The sequence below is a fragment of the Sardina pilchardus genome, chromosome 6 (assembly GCF_963854185.1).
Source record: "Sardina pilchardus chromosome 6, fSarPil1.1, whole genome shotgun sequence".
NCBI classification, from domain to species: Eukaryota; Metazoa; Chordata; class Actinopteri; order Clupeiformes; family Clupeidae; genus Sardina; species Sardina pilchardus.
This window is the reverse complement of record NC_084999.1, coordinates 31,532,055-31,552,015: the sequence shown is the minus strand read 5'-3', so window position 1 is coordinate 31,552,015 and position 19,961 is coordinate 31,532,055. Positions and strand designations below refer to the sequence as shown.

General features: G+C 41.5%; 2 protein-coding genes across 3 annotated transcripts; one reads left to right on the top strand and one right to left on the bottom strand.

Moving 5' to 3' along the window:
- Nucleotides 1–283: 283 nt before the first annotated feature.
- Nucleotides 284–5,633, top strand: si:ch211-149k23.9 (germ cell-specific gene 1-like protein). 2 transcript variants are annotated; one of them, XM_062537823.1, is made up of 7 exons: nt 284–510; nt 2,075–2,263; nt 3,636–3,827; nt 3,946–3,993; nt 4,082–4,234; nt 4,450–4,561; nt 4,960–5,633. In XM_062537823.1, exons 2-7 carry the CDS (start codon nt 2,080–2,082, stop codon nt 5,342–5,344), a joined length of 1,074 nt encoding a protein of 357 aa, XP_062393807.1. In that variant the 5' UTR covers nt 284–510; nt 2,075–2,079; the 3' UTR covers nt 5,345–5,633. The 2 variants fall into 2 exon arrangements, with proteins under 2 accessions (XP_062393807.1, XP_062393806.1); XM_062537822.1 differs by lacking the exon at nt 284–510 and having other exon boundaries at nt 1,984–2,263.
- A 1,356-nt stretch (nt 5,634–6,989) lies between these two features.
- rcvrn2 (recoverin 2) lies at nt 6,990–10,980 on the bottom strand. The gene is made up of 3 exons (XM_062537824.1): nt 10,600–10,980; nt 7,857–7,968; nt 6,990–7,468 (listed from the first exon to the last, which is right to left on the bottom strand). Exons 1-3 carry the CDS (start codon nt 10,978–10,980, stop codon nt 7,383–7,385), a joined length of 579 nt encoding a protein of 192 aa, XP_062393808.1. The 3' UTR covers nt 6,990–7,382.
- Nucleotides 10,981–19,961: the final 8,981 nt, after the last annotated feature.

Genomic DNA, 19,961 nt, shown 5'->3' with positions numbered 1-19,961 from the left:
AGCTCTTTTGGAAATGATTGGATGTGAAAGAACAATATGCAGCCCCAGAATGATAACTCTGTCCTGAGTGGGTTCAAAGCTCCATAAAGCTACAAAGGCATGTGTTAACTGTTAAGTGAGAATGGAACATCAAAGGACAGAATTTAAGAGGTGGATGTTGAAGAGAAAGTGTAGCAACAGATGGACTTGCAGGGATTACATGAAATCTGGGTGGGTCTCGAACACCAATTCCCAAGGAGGACCGGGCTGGGCGAAGGGGGAGGATTGCTAAAAAAAAAAAATGAGGGAAGACCTGAATCAAGACGCGTGAGTGAGCCGGTGAAGGAATGTCTCAGTCAGTGAGAAAGGTGAAGGTCATCTCTGTTGTTTTTGTCGAAGAAGCACAGCAGCAATACAGGAGGATGATTTGGGCAGAATTTTGTTTAAAGTGTCGCTGCAGTGATTGTGCAGTCTAAGGATGTAACGTATAAGGAAAGCAAGTTGTTTACTATTGAGCAGAGCATGCTAAAGGTAGGTGTTACAGATTTTAAATGTTACTTGTTACTTTTGATCTTAATAATTTATTTTCAAATTTTACTTGATAGTTAAAAAAAACTGCATGGATTAAAGAAACACATAAAGTACATGACATGCAACGATACTGTCCGTACCCACAATGGGTGATGTAATGACAATTAGTGTGTAAAATGTAAAGAATTGTGTGTAAAAAAAGTTAAGAAATGCATTATTAAACATTTTAATCCTCATAAATCCTAGTCTGAAATTTTGAATCCAATTTTGAGTCGTTCTGCCATCTTCAACATTTTCTCTTACATTATGACTGTGAAAGATACAGCACTGAGACAAAATATTGTTTCTCTTGATTTGAAATGACAAATTTGTTCATCAATCTTTATCACCGTACAGAATTCTCTGAAGATATTGAAGGTGAAAGCAGCCTGTCCTTCCATTGCTATTTCCTTACTTCCCTTCCATTCCCGCCCAGACTCACACACACACACACACACACACACACACACACACACACACACACACACCTAGTACAAACAGATTAAAACAGATTAATATGGATTACATGTAAAGTTAGATTTAAATCGGGAGATTGACCAATCATGTCATCAAAAATCTAATCCTTTGATATTTTTCCCACTCTCTCACCCCCTCCACTCGTATCTTTAATTCCATCAGAATCTTAAGTGAGGGAAAGAATGTTTTCTGAAGAAGAAGTCATTAAGGTGGATAGACTCCTATAATTTACTTATCTCTGTATGACATAGGCTAGATAAACAAATAAACAAAGCAGGGCTTTGGAAATAGCCTGACAGACTGACTTTGCCTGACAGTGGCTCCAATCCAATACTTTGTCATGCAATGATGTCCCCTAATGAGGGAAATAAAGTATCTTATCTCTGTGGCAGAGGTTAACAAGGAAGCAGGATATCCTTAGGCACAATATGAGCGAGAATAATGCATCCACTAACCAGCCACGATCACGTGCTAAACTTGCGTAGCAAATTGCTCACTGATGTGCATTAGCGCTGTACCATCAATGGTAACGGTGGTAGCTCAGACTACTTTGTGTCATTGTCTTTTCAGGACGGGCATTCTTGGTAGAGCACTAGTTCATGGCTCAGCTGAACTGTCTGTTACAGATATACGTAATAGGATAACATAGATAGAAGTCCCATGAGGCATATGTCCTGTGGTTGTGGAGGCCTCCCCTGGGTTGACCCTCGGCAAAGATAAATCCGCCTTGTTCATTTGTGCTACCCATCTGCTGTTTACCCTCCAGTCGCCGGACTTTGCATCGTCTTGTGCATACATTATTCCCCCTCCCCCCCAACTCTCTGCCTCGCCATACAACTGTACCACATTTAAATCACTTCCATATCCTAATCCATTTGCACTCATTCCCCTCCCACCTTCTTTAATCTTTCTTCTCATTCTCTTGTTTTTGGTGTTCACTCCATAGTTTTGACCTCCCTTCACTGTGTGTGTGTGTACCTTCTCTCTATTCTCTACCCTGGTCACTTCCGGTGTATTCCCTGTCCCTGGTCCGCTGCCACCATGTTAGAGCACATGTCCCGCCGCTCTCGGTCCCTTCTCTCGCTGTCGCTGACCTCTCTGGCGCTGGCTCTGTCTGTGCTGGCCTTCTGCACATCCTACTGGTGCGAGGGGACGCACAAGGTGGTCAAGCCTCTCTGCCTGTCGCCGGTCAAGATGAAGAACTGCGGGCAGAACAACAGTGAACCCTACACTACGGGTAAAGGACCACCATGGCATAAAGTTTGGTGTCAGTCTTTTTTGTTTGTTTCTCTTATTAGTTGTAATCAGATCATTCAAGGCCACCACTAATATTCAGAGTCAATCTCATGCAACATTTACTGAAAGAATGACAATGTATATCACTCTACCAAACTTAAAGGCCGGTCCACTTTTTGTGTAATCAAAATGTGGTGGGATAAGGAGGTCCTTATCCTCAGAGGTCACCACACAAACGGTCATCTGTAAGGTCATGATGAGGTCCACCCTCCTCCGGTTGAGGAGATAAGTCAGGTAGCAGCTGATCCTTGGGAGGATCTGGCCTGGGTGTGGTGCAGATGTGGCCAGATGTGCTCCAGAGCCAATCATGGGCAAAGAGCACAGGGACTGGGCCAGTCATAAATCATGCGTGATGCCCAAGCTGGAGGTCAGATAAGGTTGAAGACATCAGTTAGAGTTGATTAATTTCACCATGCCAGGGATAAAATGTACTTTATAATGGAATAAGGATGTAGCTTCCAGTAGCTCAATAGGACTAATGAATTATACAAAAAACCCTTCAGTATATTACAGTATAGGACAGGGGTTTAAGGTTTTACTCTGGTCTTTATTTCCTCAGCAGATGTCCTTAAGCCTTGAGGAGATTGACAGCGCTCGTAGCTCTCACATGCTTTAATCCCTTCACGCTGCAGGATTTGTCAGGTTTAGGATTTCTCCCCGCAAAACACAGAGACACAGCTGGAGCACACCTGGCAGTCTTGTATAAGAGTGAGGTCGAGTCTGTGGACTAGCTTTTGGCAGTCTTGTGTAAGAGTGAAGGTAGTGTCTGTGGACTAGCTTTTGGCAGTCTTGCATAAGAGTGAAGGTAGTGTCTGTGGACTATAGCTTTTGGCAGGACATTTTAGGAAGTGATTGTAGATTTGATGACCCTTGTCATATGTTTGTTACTCTCAGAAATCCTTCAAAAATCAGTGTACGGTAGCCCCCCCACCCCCGCCCCCATCCCTACACACACACACAAAACTCAAACCCAAAGCTACCTGCACTTTTAATTGTATGAATTGACTTGTATTAAGATCACTTCATGATTACATATTGTAATGTGCATTTTACCCATTCCTTGTATGGCACTTACTGTTCTGAAAATCAAGTTGCTAGCTCTCTGAGTGCTCTCTGGTATGCCTAAGATATGTAATAGGGTTGTGTTCTGTGAAATGACAACAGATGTGACAATCAGTTTAACAGAATTAGCTGTAGACATGGCAGCTATTTCAAAAAAGCATTGCATTAATGATGTGTAATATGATCTTTTAATTCAAGTACTGTATTTGCTCACCCCTATTTTGGTCATGTGTTAAACGTGTGTTTTGCAGAGTCTCCCACGCCTGACCCTAGAGGCCCATCCAATCGGACGTTGTCACCAAAGCGGAGGGAGGAGCTGGCCAAAATACGCCAGAGGCAATTAGCCAATGCCGTCCACTACATCTGGGAGACCGGGGAGGACAAGTACATGTTTCGCTACTTCCACACAGGATTCTGGGAGTCCTGTGAAAAACATGCAGATGGTGAGTTAAAACTTGCCCTGACAAATGCAAATTGAGAAAATCAGTTGCAGGTCTTCTGTAATTGGCATCAACAGCCAATGTATTTTTTTGTCAACATGTCTGGAATGATCTTTTGTAGGTGAGAGGTGCCGCAGTTTCTTCGGACTAACACCAGGAGAAACCCATGGTAGGGAAATGTGGTCTGTATGTGTCGTGTGTGTTGTTCCCAGAATTGCGGTATAGTGCACTGTTGACATTCCCTTCCCTCTGTGCAGGAGTTCTGTGGTTGTCCCTGATATCGGAGTTCATGTACATCACTCTGCTGGGTATGGGTTTCCTGCTGATGTGGCTGGAGGTGCTGTGTTCGCATAAGGAGATGCACGCACTCAAAATCAACGCCTTTGCTGCTGTCTGTACCGTGCTGTCTGGTGAGTGTCATTAAAGCCTCTCTGAGAGAATGCAACTCTGCAACTACTGTATGTTCCATCTTCATTCACATTTTGGAAGCATGAACCTAAGTTTGGACTTTGGACTGTGACTTTGGATGCATATGATTAAGTCACAACAACGTAATGCAATCTTACTTCTTCCCTTACTTCTTTGTCTATTACACACACACACACACACACATACAACCTTTTAGGCCTGATGGGGATGATGGCTCATATGATGTACACCACCGTGTTCCAGATGACTGTGATTGTGGGGCCTAAAGACTGGAGGCCTCAGGAATGGGATTATGGCTGGTCATTTGCGTGAGTTTCCATACTTACATATTCCCCATTATATTGCATCTCATTCTCTCTCACAATGGTCATGCACAGTATGATGTGTATGGTACTTCACACCAACATCAGTTGGGTGAGTAGCAGTCTCAGAATACTTTTGGTTCAGACTTAAAGTGGCTCTATACAGTAATGTCCCGCATATAAGCTGCATTGTGTATAAGCCGCAGGACAGTGTTTTATGCAAGTTAAAAGAAACGAAACCATATTAACACCATATTAACTGGCCCCCTGTATTAACCTCATAGCTGAGTAAATTTAGCAAAATCAATGTATAAGCCGCGGATAATAGTCGGGAAATTACGGGTATGGGTGGAGCTCCTTCCTCGCTCACTCCCGGTCCTCCTCTCCTCCTCTGCCCTCCTCAGGCTGGCCTGGGTGTCCTTCAGCTGCTGCATGGGCGCCGCCGTCTTCACGCTCAACTCCTACACCAAGACCATCATCGAGCTGAAGCACCGGCAGAGGCTGCGTCTGGAGGAGGCGCGCGCCGCCAGCCACGCGCCCTCCTACGACGAGGTGGTGCCCGGGGGCGCCCTCTACTCCGTCAGCAGCCTGCTGCAGTGCCCCGACGGCATCATGGACACCATGTGGTCGCCCGACGGCACCATGGGAGTGGTGGGGGAGGAGGACGGGGAGGTGCCCACCCTGGTCCTGGTGGGCGGCTGTGGCCCGGACGGATGTGAGGACTGCGAGAGAGAAATGGATGAGATGGAGGAGGCCATGGAGAGAGAGCGAACAGACTCACCTTGTTAGGAAAACAAGAGAAAGTGTTTTTTGGAACATTGTAAGGGGCTGATGATTTGGCCAGGTGCTTGGTGCTTGGAACAGATGCTCACCTGAAATATCAATTGACTCGGGTGGCTGTGGAGTCCAAGATATCGTGGACTGTTCACTGTTGGACATGTTGTGACATGACTGACTGCTGGAAAGGACATGTGTAATGTAATAGGCTAGCCTAATATAAGAAAAAGAAATCTCAGCAAAGGTTGACATAAGATGTTATGCATTGTTTGTAAAATTAAGGAGTTTGTGTTTACTTCCAGACATGCCTAAATTGCTTTTATTTCAAAAGAGGTGCCTGCAAAAGGCCTGGTGTATACTCTGAAATAATTTCATTTGCAGGTCAAGCATTTGACTGCGGCTGCGCTTGGCTTTGCATTGATATTTTGTGTGTTTTTGCTTGTGTGCTCCTCTAATTGCTAGTGGAGTAACAGGACATGTTTCTCTCTTTGGAGCCTCTGTGGACCCTCTCCTTCGTGTTGGCCTCTATGTCCAGTGGTTGGCCCGTGGGATATTTCCCTGGCTCCTTGTCATGTACTGAGTGGACAATGGTGAGAGTGGACTTACCACCTGACAGGAAGAATAACACATGCACTGACAGAGATTAGTGGAAAGAGAGAGAGACAGAGAGAGAGAGAGAGAGAGAGAGAGAGAGGGGGGGGGGGGTGAAAACAGGAGATTTTTTGTAAGTCTGTTCTCTGATGTTGAACACAAGATTATGTCTGTAATCCGGAGTTGGATGTAGAATCAAGAGAAGAGAGGAGATGGAGACACCATAAACATGAGGTTACGAAATGCCTGAGGTGACCTAACCCCCACCAACACACACACACACACACACACACACACACTCTCACAGAAAGCAGACCTCTACTGTAGATAATTGTAAGCACATTACTTATATTACACACACACACACACACACACACACACACACACACACACACACACACACACACACACACACACACACACACACACACACACACACACACACACACACACACACACACACACACACACACACACACACACACACACACACACACACACACACACACACCAAACCCGATAGATTATTTAACTTTAACATGGCATGCACTGATAATCCTGGATTAACTGTAAATATTGCTACAGGCATTCATTACCTCTGCCCATTCTGTAAACAGAAATGTATTAAACTGTCTGTAGGTCAATCTGTCAACTATTTGTTCACTCTCTCTGAGCACTCGACCAGAAAAAAAGTGAGATGAACTGACAGTTTATTTATCGGAAAACTTTATTATAGGTTGTAAAGCCTATTGTCTCAAAAAACAAAGTTTCTGGAAAAATAAAAATACTATATCCTTAGCTAACATTTCATCATTCTAATGGCTGATCTCAGGACATCTGTATTGACATTGTTGTCTTTTAGTAGGATAAAGGATAAAGTCTGACCCTTTATCATGAGTTGCAGAAAAGGCCTGTATGGGTTTGCATTGATATCACAAGAGACCTAATCAGCCGATCCAAGCTTTGGTATTTAGCTTTAATTATAATGAAACTGTTCTGTGGCTTAACTTTTAACAATTTACCTAACATTATCTTAACATTTCATTAGACATTAAAATTTACACACCAGGTATTACTGACCCTCAAATTACATAGTTTCCAACTGTATATGACAATATCTTGAAGTGTAGCAGGCTTGTCCTTAAACAGTGAATGTAAAACATCCTGACATGACTTTAGTGGAACAGCATCGAGCACAACTGCATTTTATTTGGTTCATACCTATTATGCTCTGTGAATATGTTGCCTATGACACCAGCACTTATGTAAAAAGCAATGACTGTCTAGGGTTTGGCTCTTGTGCATAGCTGATGATAAATCTGTCACAGCAAAACAAAGGGACACAATGAGAAGAGTTTGGAGAGAGGGAGAGAACACACGCACGCAAAAGCAGAAGCTGGCGGAAGTGATGGCATGTCTGAACCACAGAGGGAAGGACGGTAGGAAGAAAAGGTGGTGTTCATTTCATGGGTTCGTATTGAATGAGACGTAATGCATTTTCATTCTCCAGCACCCCTTGGATGAATTCACCCTCCGCAAGGCGTTCTAGGGAAAAGACAAATAGAAGGAATGTATTAACGTTTGATTCAACTAACAGACACTACCTTCTCATACAATTATTGGATAGAGATGAGGACAATTCAAATACATTATAGTTTCTTAAATTCTGAAAAGATGTATTTGGATTGGCTTTCCAGAGCAGTAAAAATCCAGAGCAGCATCAAACTTAGCTTGCTCTCATACAAATTGTACATTCTACATATACACTGTCTATGCATTATTAACCATCCATGATCTGCTGCTTGCAAGTCCTTAGTAACTATAGAACAGGCAGGCATTTAGAAATGCCATATTTCTAAACCTTTGACACATAACGGCCATGGCCCTAAAAAAAAACTCCCATAGTGCTTTGGTGAAAGAGGAGTGACTTTACCATTGTCCTTCTTGTTGAAATATGACCACAGCTTTAGTGCTCTCTTCTCCGGGGTGTTCTCATCTGCTGGGAGTTTTTCCTGTTCTTCTTTGGGGATCAACTTGAAGATGGCCTATAAGAAAATCATAAAATATTTTTGAATGATTTAAATTATTTCAGTTCAGATCATTGAAATGAGCGTCCTCCTCAAACAGGAACACATCTGGCCCTGACAGTTTACGCATAGACACACACGCAGCATTAGCAGACACTTTGGATGAACGTGTCTGCTGTGATATGGCCCTTGCAGTAAACAAGTGTGGCCACAGGGGGGAGGCCAGGAGGTCATTGTCTATGAGGCATAGCGCAGTGTGCCAATTGAACCTGTGTGTCTTTGTAACACTGGCTGGAGACACAGTGCAAGCCGTGCAAACTGAAAAATGGCCCACCACTAAAACAGTGGTGCTCATCACACTTCTACCAGAATAACCTAATATGGGTCATCACACACCACCACATTTCTGTGTACCAAAGCTCTCACTAAGGATACACACAATAGCACGTGTTATGTTTGCCAGAAAAGTGTTACCCCGAAACATTGGAGTGATATTTGCACATACAGGCAGAGGTGGAAGCTTAGCCTGGGTGTTCCCATCTTGCCTTGCACGGTGATTCATTTGAGAAGTGGTAGGTGCTAGCCAGGCTAGTGGAAGCTCAATTTCTATGCAAATCTTGTGCCCCCCACACACTGGTTGACTCGAGGAGATCTGTATTTGTTTAGCAACCGAGACATGAACCTTTTAAGAATATAATACATGCAAATGATCAAAGGGTAACCTGCTGGGATGCTAACTCTTCTACATGCCAGTAGCTTTGCTGCCCCAACATGTTTCAGCACTATCAGTTAGGCATTATTTTTCTGTAAGCATTGGGATTTTAAAATAATGAAACCCTGTGAATCCTAATCATATTGGGGATGGAACAGGAGTTTCTCCGTTACAAAGTATCCAACAGAAAACATCACTCTGTATAGCTAAGTAATCAACTCTCAGAGCAATTGATGTCTTTATGGAACAAACTAGGTCCATAAATTCCACTCTGTAAAAACAAGCGATATTTGTTGAAGAAAGAATTGAAACTGGTTCTAGTTAATTTTGCCTGTTGAAGAATATCACACTCTACTCCTAGACATTTGTTAAGCATACAAAAATTGTTTGTCGAGCATGAGGTGAAAAGCCACAGTCACCGTTACAGAAACGTGTGTTTAAAACTGAGGCTGCTGTAAAAGTTTAATCTTGATTTCAGTCACTCTCACATCTGAGAATATCTAAGGACATTTTAGAGTAGGCTAAGCAGAACACAAGAGACTCCTTTCTGAAACCGAATAACAAAGTAACAAATAACTCTTCAGACACTGTCTTAGGGTGGCTGTCTGAATGTAATTATGGAGTAAGGAATCAGATAAGGAACCAGGCCGACGCTCTTGAAGTGAGCAGCAGCTTGGAAAGGAGCACTTGACTCAGGCGCTTAAAGACAGATTAGGGTAGATTAGGGCCAGGGCCAAGCCGCAGGCCAAAGAACAAGCTGCTCTCTGGTGCTGTGGTCTTCTGCTAAGCTCTGATATGTGGCAGGGCAGGGTCTATTACTATCTCTCTCCTCCTATCGCACAATTCTTATGGAAAGTGCTGGAGTCTTCTCTGCACATATAGTTGTGGTATATGAGTCTAAACACTGGGCCATGGAGAGGAATATCTCTGGTGGGAAGGAAGTGTGGCCTATATCACAACTGACCAAACACGTGTATCCTATCCTTAAGAATGTTAACATTCATGCTAGAAGCTCAATGTTTACCCTGGCCCTTATTATGATCCTTTACTGATAACAGCTTTTGTTATTCTTAGAAGCCCCAAAGTGATGTTTTTGCATGTTGTTTCCAACAACAAACAACACTCCAAACACTGGACTCCAATTCTTATGATAGCAATAGATCGGTTGGAATGCTTTTGCACATTACATTGTAATTCACTGGCCAAAAGCAACCTAGTTTTACTCAATTTCCAGGAGATTTTAGATGTCATGGTGCTATATCAGTGTGTTGCTGATGTGTGATGCTTTCAAGATCCTTGAAAATAGGAGATGAATAACTCATAATGAGTCATAAAACACTAGACCAGGGTCTGGCCCTTAATCTTGCCTACTCAATTCCTTGTTACAATCATTGAAACAATGCAATTTCACTGGAGAAGGTTAAAAAGAAAACAAAGGATCAACAATAAATCATCAAAAAGACAACAAAGTACCAAGCTTCCACTTCCTAATTCTATCTATATACCTCTGCAAATAAATCACTTGACCCAAAACAAAACCCAGTGATCAGCATTACTATTACTGATCACATGGTTTGAGTAGGCCTAAACATAGCTTCAGAGTCAATTGGTTTCACTCTGTAGATTACTGCCTAGGAGGTGTGCTGTAAATACATTTCCTTTAAAAAAAAACAGGTTGTGTCTTATTTTGATTGAAAATAGAAAGGAACTGCTTTCTGTCGTCTGATTCCTCAGAGTGAGAAACAAATTTAATCCGTTGCAAAGATGATGACCTACATTAACATCTGCTCGAAAAGATCTTAGCCCCATAATTCTCTGAATTACTCTAAGTGGCTATGCGCGACCTAGAACATCTTCAACGTATTCAAGTTACACCCACTGCATCAAGTGTCATTTCATTTCAAAGCATCCCACCACGTAACCCTGCTGAAACTCACTTGGCAGATCTCTCCCACTTCCGACTTTGTGATATAGCCATTCTTGTCTACATCGAACAGCGAGAAAGCCCACTCTAGTTTCCGCTGTGTCTTTCCACTTGAGGTCATATGTAGGGCAATGATATACTCCTTGAAATCCAGCGTGCCATCATCGTTGGTGTCAAAGGAGCGGAAGACATGCTGAGCGTATGTCTTTGCGTCACTGTCAGGGAAAAATTTTGCATAGATGGCCTCGAACTCGTCTGGGCTGATGCGTCCGGTGGGGCATGTCTTCTGGAAGTTCTCGTACCATTGGGCCAGTTCGTTCTCTGAGAATTTGGTGTTTAGCTTCAGATCCTCCAGGATCTCCTTCGACATGGCGCTGCTTTTTGAGTTTCCCATCTTGTCACTGTGGATGTGGGGTTGGCGCACCCTTTGGTGAAGCCTGCTATCGGAAGGAAAAAAAGTCCACTCAGGTCCCACCAAGGCTGAATCTTCTTCACTGTCTCAAAAGTCTGATCTTCCTTTGAAGACCTCTAGTCCAGACAAGTTGCAGTACACAAGGCTGGCTGGATCACTTGCTGACCGTTCACTTGCTGGACCTACCTGTGATAACTACTGAGGCAATCATAAGTTCCCAAGACCAGAAGCGGATATTTAAGGGATGACGAAAGCCTGGGAGATAAAGGTTGAGGCAGACTTAGGCTGCTACCTCTGACAGCTGCATTAAACCTATTACAAGAGGATTACACTGGCTGAGCTCCGGGACCTAAGTTTACTTGTTGCCCCTGGGCCTTGTTGCCTTGTTGCCCCTGGGCCTGGTTGCCTTGTTGCCTCATCAACATCTTGATGATGCCACTCAAATATTGTATGGATGGAGCCACTGTGGAGCTAGTGTTTTGGTTTGACAGCCATGAAATCAGACCAGACCAGCTTCCACCAGGCCAATGGGATCTGCATATAGCATCTTTCTAGTGAAAAACAAATCTTGATAATAATTTCAATAACAATTCTTATGTTTCTGATGTTTACACGAAAATCAACTAAAGGTACAGTAGACACCATAATCTACTGAGACAAACAACCTGAATTCACCTGGCGAGTCCTTTGATGGTTTCACTAGGCCTCCTAATTGATCATTAGTACAATAGGCTCAGCTAGGTTTTTTCAGACATGTCTATTTTAAGAAAACTTCAGTGGCTTTTGTTTTTTCCCTATTGGATCCTTCCATTTTAGTCAGTTATAGGCCTATATCCTATCTGCCATTTATTGGCAAGATACAGTAATTTCAAATAGTGATCATTTTATTGTAATTTCAAATAGTAATTTAAATAGTGATTTTTTATTATATATTGGAAACATAGTTTTTAATCAGCTAGTTGCCATTTTAACATCTCACTGACCGCTTTCAGTCAGGTTTCTGCAAATCATAGCACTGAAACAGCCCTTATTAAGGTTTTAAATTACATATGTTTTTAATACAGATGAAGTGAAAACTTAAATTTTAGTACAATTGGACCTTAAAGGAACACTTCGCCGCTTAATTAAGACGAGTTGATACATACCTCTCACGTTTCAATGTGTGCACTCACTGGCTCTGGTGCGCAGCGCAACTTTGATAGCACTTAGCTAGTCCAATGCATTCATTAGGATCCAAACAGAGATGAAGTTAGAAGTGACCAAACACCTCCATGTTTTCCCTATTAAAATACAATTACACGAGTAGTCACACGACCAAGTATGGTGAGACAAAATAAAACGTGGTGCATTTCTAAGCAGGTAAAAGGGATAACTATATTGTGTGGCAGAATAATATTGGGGAGCACTTAGACTCTGCGCAGTAATATCCTCACTCCGAAGTGAAACTGAAAGTGCAAGAGTGAGGATATTACTACGGCACACAATATAGTTATCTCTCTTACCTGCTTAGAAATGCACCACGTTTTATTTTGTCTCACCATACTTGGTCGTGTGACTACTCGTGTAACTGTATTTTAATAGGGAAAACATGGAGGTGTTTGGACGCTTCTAACTTCATCTCTGTTTGGATCCCAATGAATGCATTGGGCTAGCTAAGTGCTATCAGAGCCAGTGAGTGCACGCATTGAAACGTGAGAGGTATGTATCAACTCGTCTTAATTAGGGAAATAACGTAGTTTAAAGAGAAATAATGCAGGATTGGCGATTTCATCTCTGGTTTCGGTTTCGTTTTTCGTTTTCGCTCATTTTATGCTTGCATATTTCTCTGCAGAGCTTCCCCGACAGCTTTAGCGTGTATATTTATACATATATAGGCTATATATAAATATATAAATCGCAAGCGTGGTTCTTCTTGTTCCTTTCGCGTCTCTGACTTCCAGATGTAAACAGCAGACGATCGTTTATCAGAAAGTTGTAAGGTTGTAATAGCGGAGAGGGACACTAGGGGCGGGAGGAAATGTGACTGTTTTCGATAAAACTGGTCAGTCAAGCAAAACAACGATTTCTAAGCGATTTTATGACTATGAAAAAGTTGCATAGGGTCTCTTTAACATGAAAAAACGGTGAAGTGTTCCTTTAACGTGGCCTTCGATCATGGCATTTCATTAAACAGACTTGAGCACTGGATTGCTTTTCCAGGCAGCCAAAAAATGGATGAAGTCCTTAGAGTGACAATATATAACACAAGCGCTCAGATGCCTGGTTGGCCTATAGATACATCATATCCATTTACAGTACTCTCTAGGGCTAGGCATTGCTCAGTACCTGACTTGTACCAAAGAACTACCAGTGCAATTGTCTTAATGGACAGAGGAGCGTCTCAGTCTTAACAGACCATCTGGCATGGCCTTTCTAGGGAAGTCTTTTCTAGTGAAGTCCTTTCTAGTTCCTCCCACAGTCCCCACCCCCCCACACCCACAAGACTCTGCTCTTATTCCAGTAATATGAAGAGTGCAAAAGCCTCGAAACGCCACCTCCGTCAAAATGAGATGGATACACAAAGTGATTGAGCTGAAGAGGAGGGGATAAGAGGAGAGGATCCAAGCTCAGATAGGAGATGAGAGGCAGGGGCAGAGGATCACAGGAGATCAAGAGCAGAAGACTGTAAAACAGTGAATGTTATCAATTGTCTGGTTATAAATCTATTTTTCCCATTTATATCTATGCCCTTTGACATCAATTTCCAACACTTTTTAGCGCAGTGATGGTACCAAGTTAGTCCAAAACCAACTAAATGGATCATCATCCTATGATCAACAACACAACATAGTACTGCAATATAAAGTGTTCTAGGTGCGCATTGACAATGTCAGAGACATTGAGAGTCAGAGATCATAAATAATTCCATAAAATAATAAAGTGACATGAATAGCAATTATAATAATAAATAACTTGAAAATGTAATTTTGAGGAAATTACCAGTGCACTTTTTAACCATTCTTAACCACTTTCAACAGCCTAAAACGGATAACTTCAACATTTTTAAACTGTCAGATTGTCTGGGAGCCAATCAGATTGCAGGATTCCAACAGCCAATCAGATTGCAGGATTCTCACATCAAATCAGATTGCAGTATTCTGGGAGCCAATCATATTGCAGGATTCCAACAGCCAACCAAATTGTATCAAATTGATGTTGTATTTGTATCTGTGCTTTCTGTGGGACTACTGTAAACTAGCTTAAGGCTAACTCTGGATTAGCCTTGAACCAATCAGACTGCAGGGTTCCAACAGCCAATCAGATTGCAGGATTCTGGGAGCCTGTTACGGGTGAATGTTAAATCCTAGGGGTATGAGGATGCCGTAACTAGTTAAACCAGAGACACTTATATATGAGGAGACACTGCACTGGAAAAATTGCCCATTGAAATGCATGGGGTAAATTCGTAATGCAAAAATGGCGGGTGTTTACACCGGTTTGCACATGTCCCGCCTCTTCCAGTGCCGTTGCTCCAATCATTTTGCCGATCCTTGGCGGTCACGCATGCGCAGTCCAAGATACAAAACCACCAAACCTTTTCAGCGATTTTAGTCTGATTTTCATCCTGATTTCAAACATGTGATTTTTATGTCCCTTACACCTCTGAACATGGACATCCAGCTCTCTCCCCATTCATTTAGATAGGGCCTGATCTTGTTACGGTCAAATTAGGTATCACGCAGTCCTGGTGGTTGGGCATCAACCACAGCCAAAACGCGGAAGTAACGTGGATTTTGCGCGTCTACGTTTATGTCAAACACATCGTGATTGGCTCATGACGCTACACATAGCCATATGCAGAAAGGCAGAAAGGTAGGAAACATCGTTTTTTCTCGTCCCTCAAATTTAATAATAGTTTGTTTTTTATGTCGATCAAAATAATATTTATTGGTCAACAGACTTTATCACATGTGAAAATGCTGGAAAGGGTGATGTTTAGCCCAATTCAAAGTAAAATGACATAGGTGTAAGTAGGTTAGCCTACCCAACAATAACGTTATCCTACACGTAGGTACACGTGTGGTGATTAGCTTAATAAATTATTGTTCTCATTGGTTATATTTTATATCCAACTCTTAGCTCTAACAACATATTAAAAAACTGTGTAACACACTGAAATGTAACCTCTCAAATTGTAGATACATGGGAAATTAATGGCTAAATGCAATGATTATTCAATGATTATTCAATATGTTTCATAGGCTATTGCATTTGAAATTTGTCTCATGTAAAAAGACGTGCAAAATACTGCAACATGCAAAATCTACTTTATAGCTATAAACAAAGTCCTTTAAGTGTCTCTGCTATAAATCAGTGGAATACTGATGCTGGGGGAGGGGGGGGGGTCTAGTTTTGATTTATTAATGTGATTGCTGAGCCTGTATCTTGTCATGGTTTTTCTTAAATTGGTGTCTTACTATTTTGTTTTTCTGTTGTTTCTGTCCAGTAGGTGAGTGTTGATCATTTGTTTGGTACATATTCCCCCAAGAGGGGTGCCAGTGTCCTGATGCGGTTCCGCCACTTGCTTCCCGCTGGAGCCTTAGCACCAACTGGATGAGGGGACTCCTCTCCGTGTTGAATCCCTGGCTCTCCAAGGCTTTGAAGTGGTATGATGTGGGGTCACTTGTCCTCAAATGCATGCAGTTGGCATGCATTTGGGGGCATTTTATTCAATTTTATTCAAAAGTATCTGTCAATGTAAACTTTTGTAGAAGTGGAAGTATCAACTCAGACTTTGTACTTAAGTAAAAGTATAAAAGTACTGGTTTTAAAACTACTTAAAGTGTAAAAGTAATATATAGTAATAATATAGTGTAAAAGTAATATAAGGGAAAAAATGCCATTAAGGACAAAAGTTTAGGCCGCGCCACAGGGGCAGATAGTACACTGCCCCACTTCCCCAAAAAAACATTTTCTAAAGGCCTTAGTGACTATAATGATCTAAAATGTTAATGTTTAAAATTTGGGATGCACTAGCTACCTGTTTCAGCCGCATATATGCCCATTGAATATGAAACACATTCTAGTAACAATGCAGATACATTAAAGAACCATAGGCCTATATGTGTAATACTGAGCATACACATGTGTTTCATGGAATGGAAGATATGACTAGTTACTTATAAGTGTTAATGGTGCAAAAAGTCAAACTTTAGAGGCACGTTATCAATAACCTTTATTAGAATGTAAATGTACATCCAAGCTTATAGCTGCAGGAATTTGTGAGGACAATGGATGTAAGATAACAAAACTGGACAAGAAAATTGGTGTACCCAGGGCAGGCTTAGTGGCTATTTCCCTTGTATGGTTGTCTATATACAGTATACATTAGTGCTGTCAAAATTCATGATTAATCCAGGTGATTAATCAAAAAATAAAAAAAGAATTGGTTTGTTTGGAGGCTGGGGCCAAAGAACCTTCAGTGAATGACTTCCTTTTGAGGGCTGCTGAAGTAAGTTGCGTGTACCTCTCTAGACAAGTCGGCTGTTTCTCCTGTGGAGAAAAATGAATGCACAGGCACAGATTGAGATTCATATTATGTCTCTAAAACAACAAGCTCAGACTATCTAGGACTTCCACTGTATTAAATGCCATGCTTGAAGTCCATGAATGAAGGTCAGACTACATGTTAGGGAGCAGTTTCACTGGGCTGTGCAGTTATATTGGTTGGACGAGTAATATCAGTAATATCTGATTGGACAAGACTCGTTCTATCAGTGGTGATATTAACCGATATCACCACACTGGTGACTCTTCACAGCTAATGATCACTCCGCGACGTTGATTCTTCGCTTTGATTTAACCAGAGATGGCATTCCATGTTCTTTGACTTAGCAGTTGCATAGCAACCACAAGCGTTCTGAGCTAGGCCTACTTTGCATGGCAGAGGAACTGGGCTAAATAAAACGATGGCAAATAATAATTATCCTTCCTAAAAATGCACTCGGGTATCTTTTTTTGTTGGCAATGGAATTGTTGTATAAAAGCATTATCAAGCCTGTTGCAAAAAATCTTGGCATCTGGTTTGATGGCAATCTAAATTTTGAACATCATGTTAGAAAACTTGTGCAATCTTGTTTTTACCAACTTAGGAATATCTCCAAAATAAGACATATCTTATCTTTCAGAGACGCAGAAACCATCATACATGCTTTTATCTCCTCACGCCTGGATTATTGTAACAGTCTTTTCACATGCCTCACTCAAAAGTCCTTACACAGGCTTCAAATAGTCCAAAACTCTGCTGCCAGGCTCCTAAATAAAACTAGTCGGTATGAACACATCACTCCTGTTCTAGCATCACTTCACTGGCTCCCAATATGCTGGAGAATTGATTTTAAATTGTTGCTTGTTACATTTAAAGCTCTTCATGGCCTTTCCCCTGGTTACATTTTTGATATGCTAGTGCCCTATAGCCCTACACGAGCATTAAGGTCTGCTGGCAAAGGTTTATTGACCATTCCTGAGTCACGGCTTGCAACTAAAGGGGACAGATCTTTTTCTGTGTTAGCCCCAAAGCTTTGGAATGCACTGCCTGAGCAAATAAGGTTAGCTGATACTGTTCCATCTTTTAAGTCCCTCCTTAAAACTCACCTGTACCGTAAAGCTTTTAAGGAGTTTATTTAAGTTTAATTTTTGTTTATGTCTTGGTTTGGTTTTGTTTTGTTTTGCCTTGTGTAGTGTTTTGATTACTGCAGTTTTTTCTGTTGTTCATTCAAAAAAAAAAAAAAAAAAAACTTTTATTTTTTCTTTATTCTTGCCAATGTTGTTATGGTATTATTTGTATTGTTTTTAGTCACTTCATTTTTGTGTTATTTTTTTTGTTCTGTTTATTATTTCATATGTAAAGCACTTTGAAACTAAGTTTAGAAAAGCGCTCTATAAATAAAGATTATTATTATTATTATTATTATTATTATCGCACTCGTGGTTGTGGTGTTGTAGGCCAATATCGCCACGGCTGTAGTTACCTACGCACACAGAAGGGTGGAATATGGCTTATTATACCTTAAATGGCAAGTACTCATCACAAGCATTCCAAAAATATATGATTTAGGCTACTTAATGTGATCTGTCTTCATGTTACACCCTAAAAACTATCAACACTGTCCAAGGTGTCCGTCAATGCAAACGGTCTCGTCGTCCTGGCAGATGGTGTTATCAAGCACGCAGAAGGGTGGAATATGGCTTATTATACCCTAAATGGCAAGTACTCATCACAAGCATTCCAAAAATATATGATTTAGGCTTCTTAACGTGATCTGTCTTCATGTTACACCCTAAAAACTATCAACACTGTCCAAAGTGTCCGTCAATGCAAACGGTCTCGTCGTCCTGGCAGATGGTGTTATCAAGCACACAGAAGGGTGGAATATGGCTTATTATACCTTAAATGGCAAGTACTCATCACAAGCATTCCAAAAATATATGATTTAGGCTACTTAATTTGATCTGTCTTCATGTTACACCCTAAAAACTATCAACACTGTCCAAGGTGTCCGTCAATGCAAACGGTCTCGTCCTCCTGGCAGATGGTGTTATCAAGCACGCAGAAGGGTGGAATATGGCTTATTATACCCTAAATGGCAAGTACTCATCACAAGCATTCCAAAAATATATGATTTAGGCTACTTAATGTGATCTGTCTTCATGTTACACCCTAAAAACTATCAACACTGTCCAAAGTGTCCGTCAATGCAAACGGTCTCGTCGTCCTGGCAGATGGTGTTATCAAGCACGCAGAAAGGTGGAATATGGCTTATTATACCTTAAATGGCAAGTACTCATCACAAGCATTCCAAAAATATATGATTTAGGCTACTTAATGTGATCTGTCTTCATGTTACACCCTAAAAACTATCAACACTGTCCAAGGTGTCCGTCAATGCAAACGGTCTCGTCCTCCTGGCAGATGGTGTTATCAAGCACGCAGAAGGGTGGAATATGGCTTATTATACCCTAAATGGCAAGTACTCATCACAAGCATTCCAAAAATATATGATTTAGGCTACTTAATGTGATCTGTCTTCATGTTACACCCTAAAAACTATCAACACTGTCCAAAGTGTCCGTCAATGCAAACGGTCTCGTCGTCCTGGCAGATGGTGTTATCAAGCACACAGAAGGGTGGAATATGGCTTATTATACCTTAAATGGCAAGTACTCATCACAAGCATTCCAAAAATATATGATTTAGGCTACTTAATGTGATCTGTCTTCATGTTACACCATAAAAACTACCAACACTGTCCAAAGTGTCCGTCAATGCAAACGGTCTCGTCGTCCTGGCAGATGGTGTTATCAAGCACGCAGAAGGGTGGAATATGGCTTATTATACCTTAAATGGCAAGTACTCATCACAAGCATTCCAAAAATATATGATTTAGGCTTCTTAACGTGATCTGTCTTCATGTTACACCCTAAAAACTATCAACACTGTCCAAAGTGTCCGTCAATGCAAACGGTCTCGTCGTCCTGGCAGATGGTGTTATCAAGCACGCAGAAAGGTGGAATATGGCTTATTATACCTTAAATGGCAAGTACTCATCACAAGCATTCCAAAAATATATGATTTAGGCTACTTAATGTGATCTGTCTTCATGTTACACCATAAAAACTACCAACACTGTCCAAAGTGTCCGTCAATGCAAACGGTCTCGTCGTCCTGGCAGATGGTGTTATCAAGCACGCAGAAGGGTGGAATATGGCTTATTATACCTTAAATGGCAAGTACTCATCACAAGCATTCCAAAAATATATGATTTAGGCTTCTTAACGTGATCTGTCTTCATGTTACACCCTAAAAACTATCAACACTGTCCAAAGTGTCCGTCAATGCAAACGGTCTCGTCGTCCTGGCAGATGGTGTTATCAAGCACACAGAAGGGTGGAATATGGCTTATTATACCTTAAATGGCAAGTAC

Bases quoted from the DNA above. Each gene is read 5' to 3' on its own strand.
- si:ch211-149k23.9 (XM_062537822.1), top strand. From the start codon at position 2,068: ATGTTAGAGCACATGTCCCGCCGCTCTCGGTCCCTTCTCTCGCTGTCG. The intron at 3,994-4,081 runs GTAGGGAAATGT...CCCTCTGTGCAG, and splicing joins AACACCAGGAGAAACCCATG to GAGTTCTGTGGTTGTCCCTG. The intron at 4,235-4,449 runs GTGAGTGTCATT...ACAACCTTTTAG, and splicing joins TGTCTGTACCGTGCTGTCTG to GCCTGATGGGGATGATGGCT.
- rcvrn2 (XM_062537824.1), bottom strand. From the start codon at position 10,980: ATGGGAAACTCAAAAAGCAGCGCCATGTCGAAGGAGATCCTGGAGGAT. The intron at 7,969-10,599 runs GTGAGTTTCAGC...ATTTTCTTATAG, and splicing joins AAGTGGGAGAGATCTGCCAA to GCCATCTTCAAGTTGATCCC. The intron at 7,469-7,856 runs GTAAAGTCACTC...TCTTTTCCCTAG, and splicing joins TTTCAACAAGAAGGACAATG to AACGCCTTGCGGAGGGTGAA.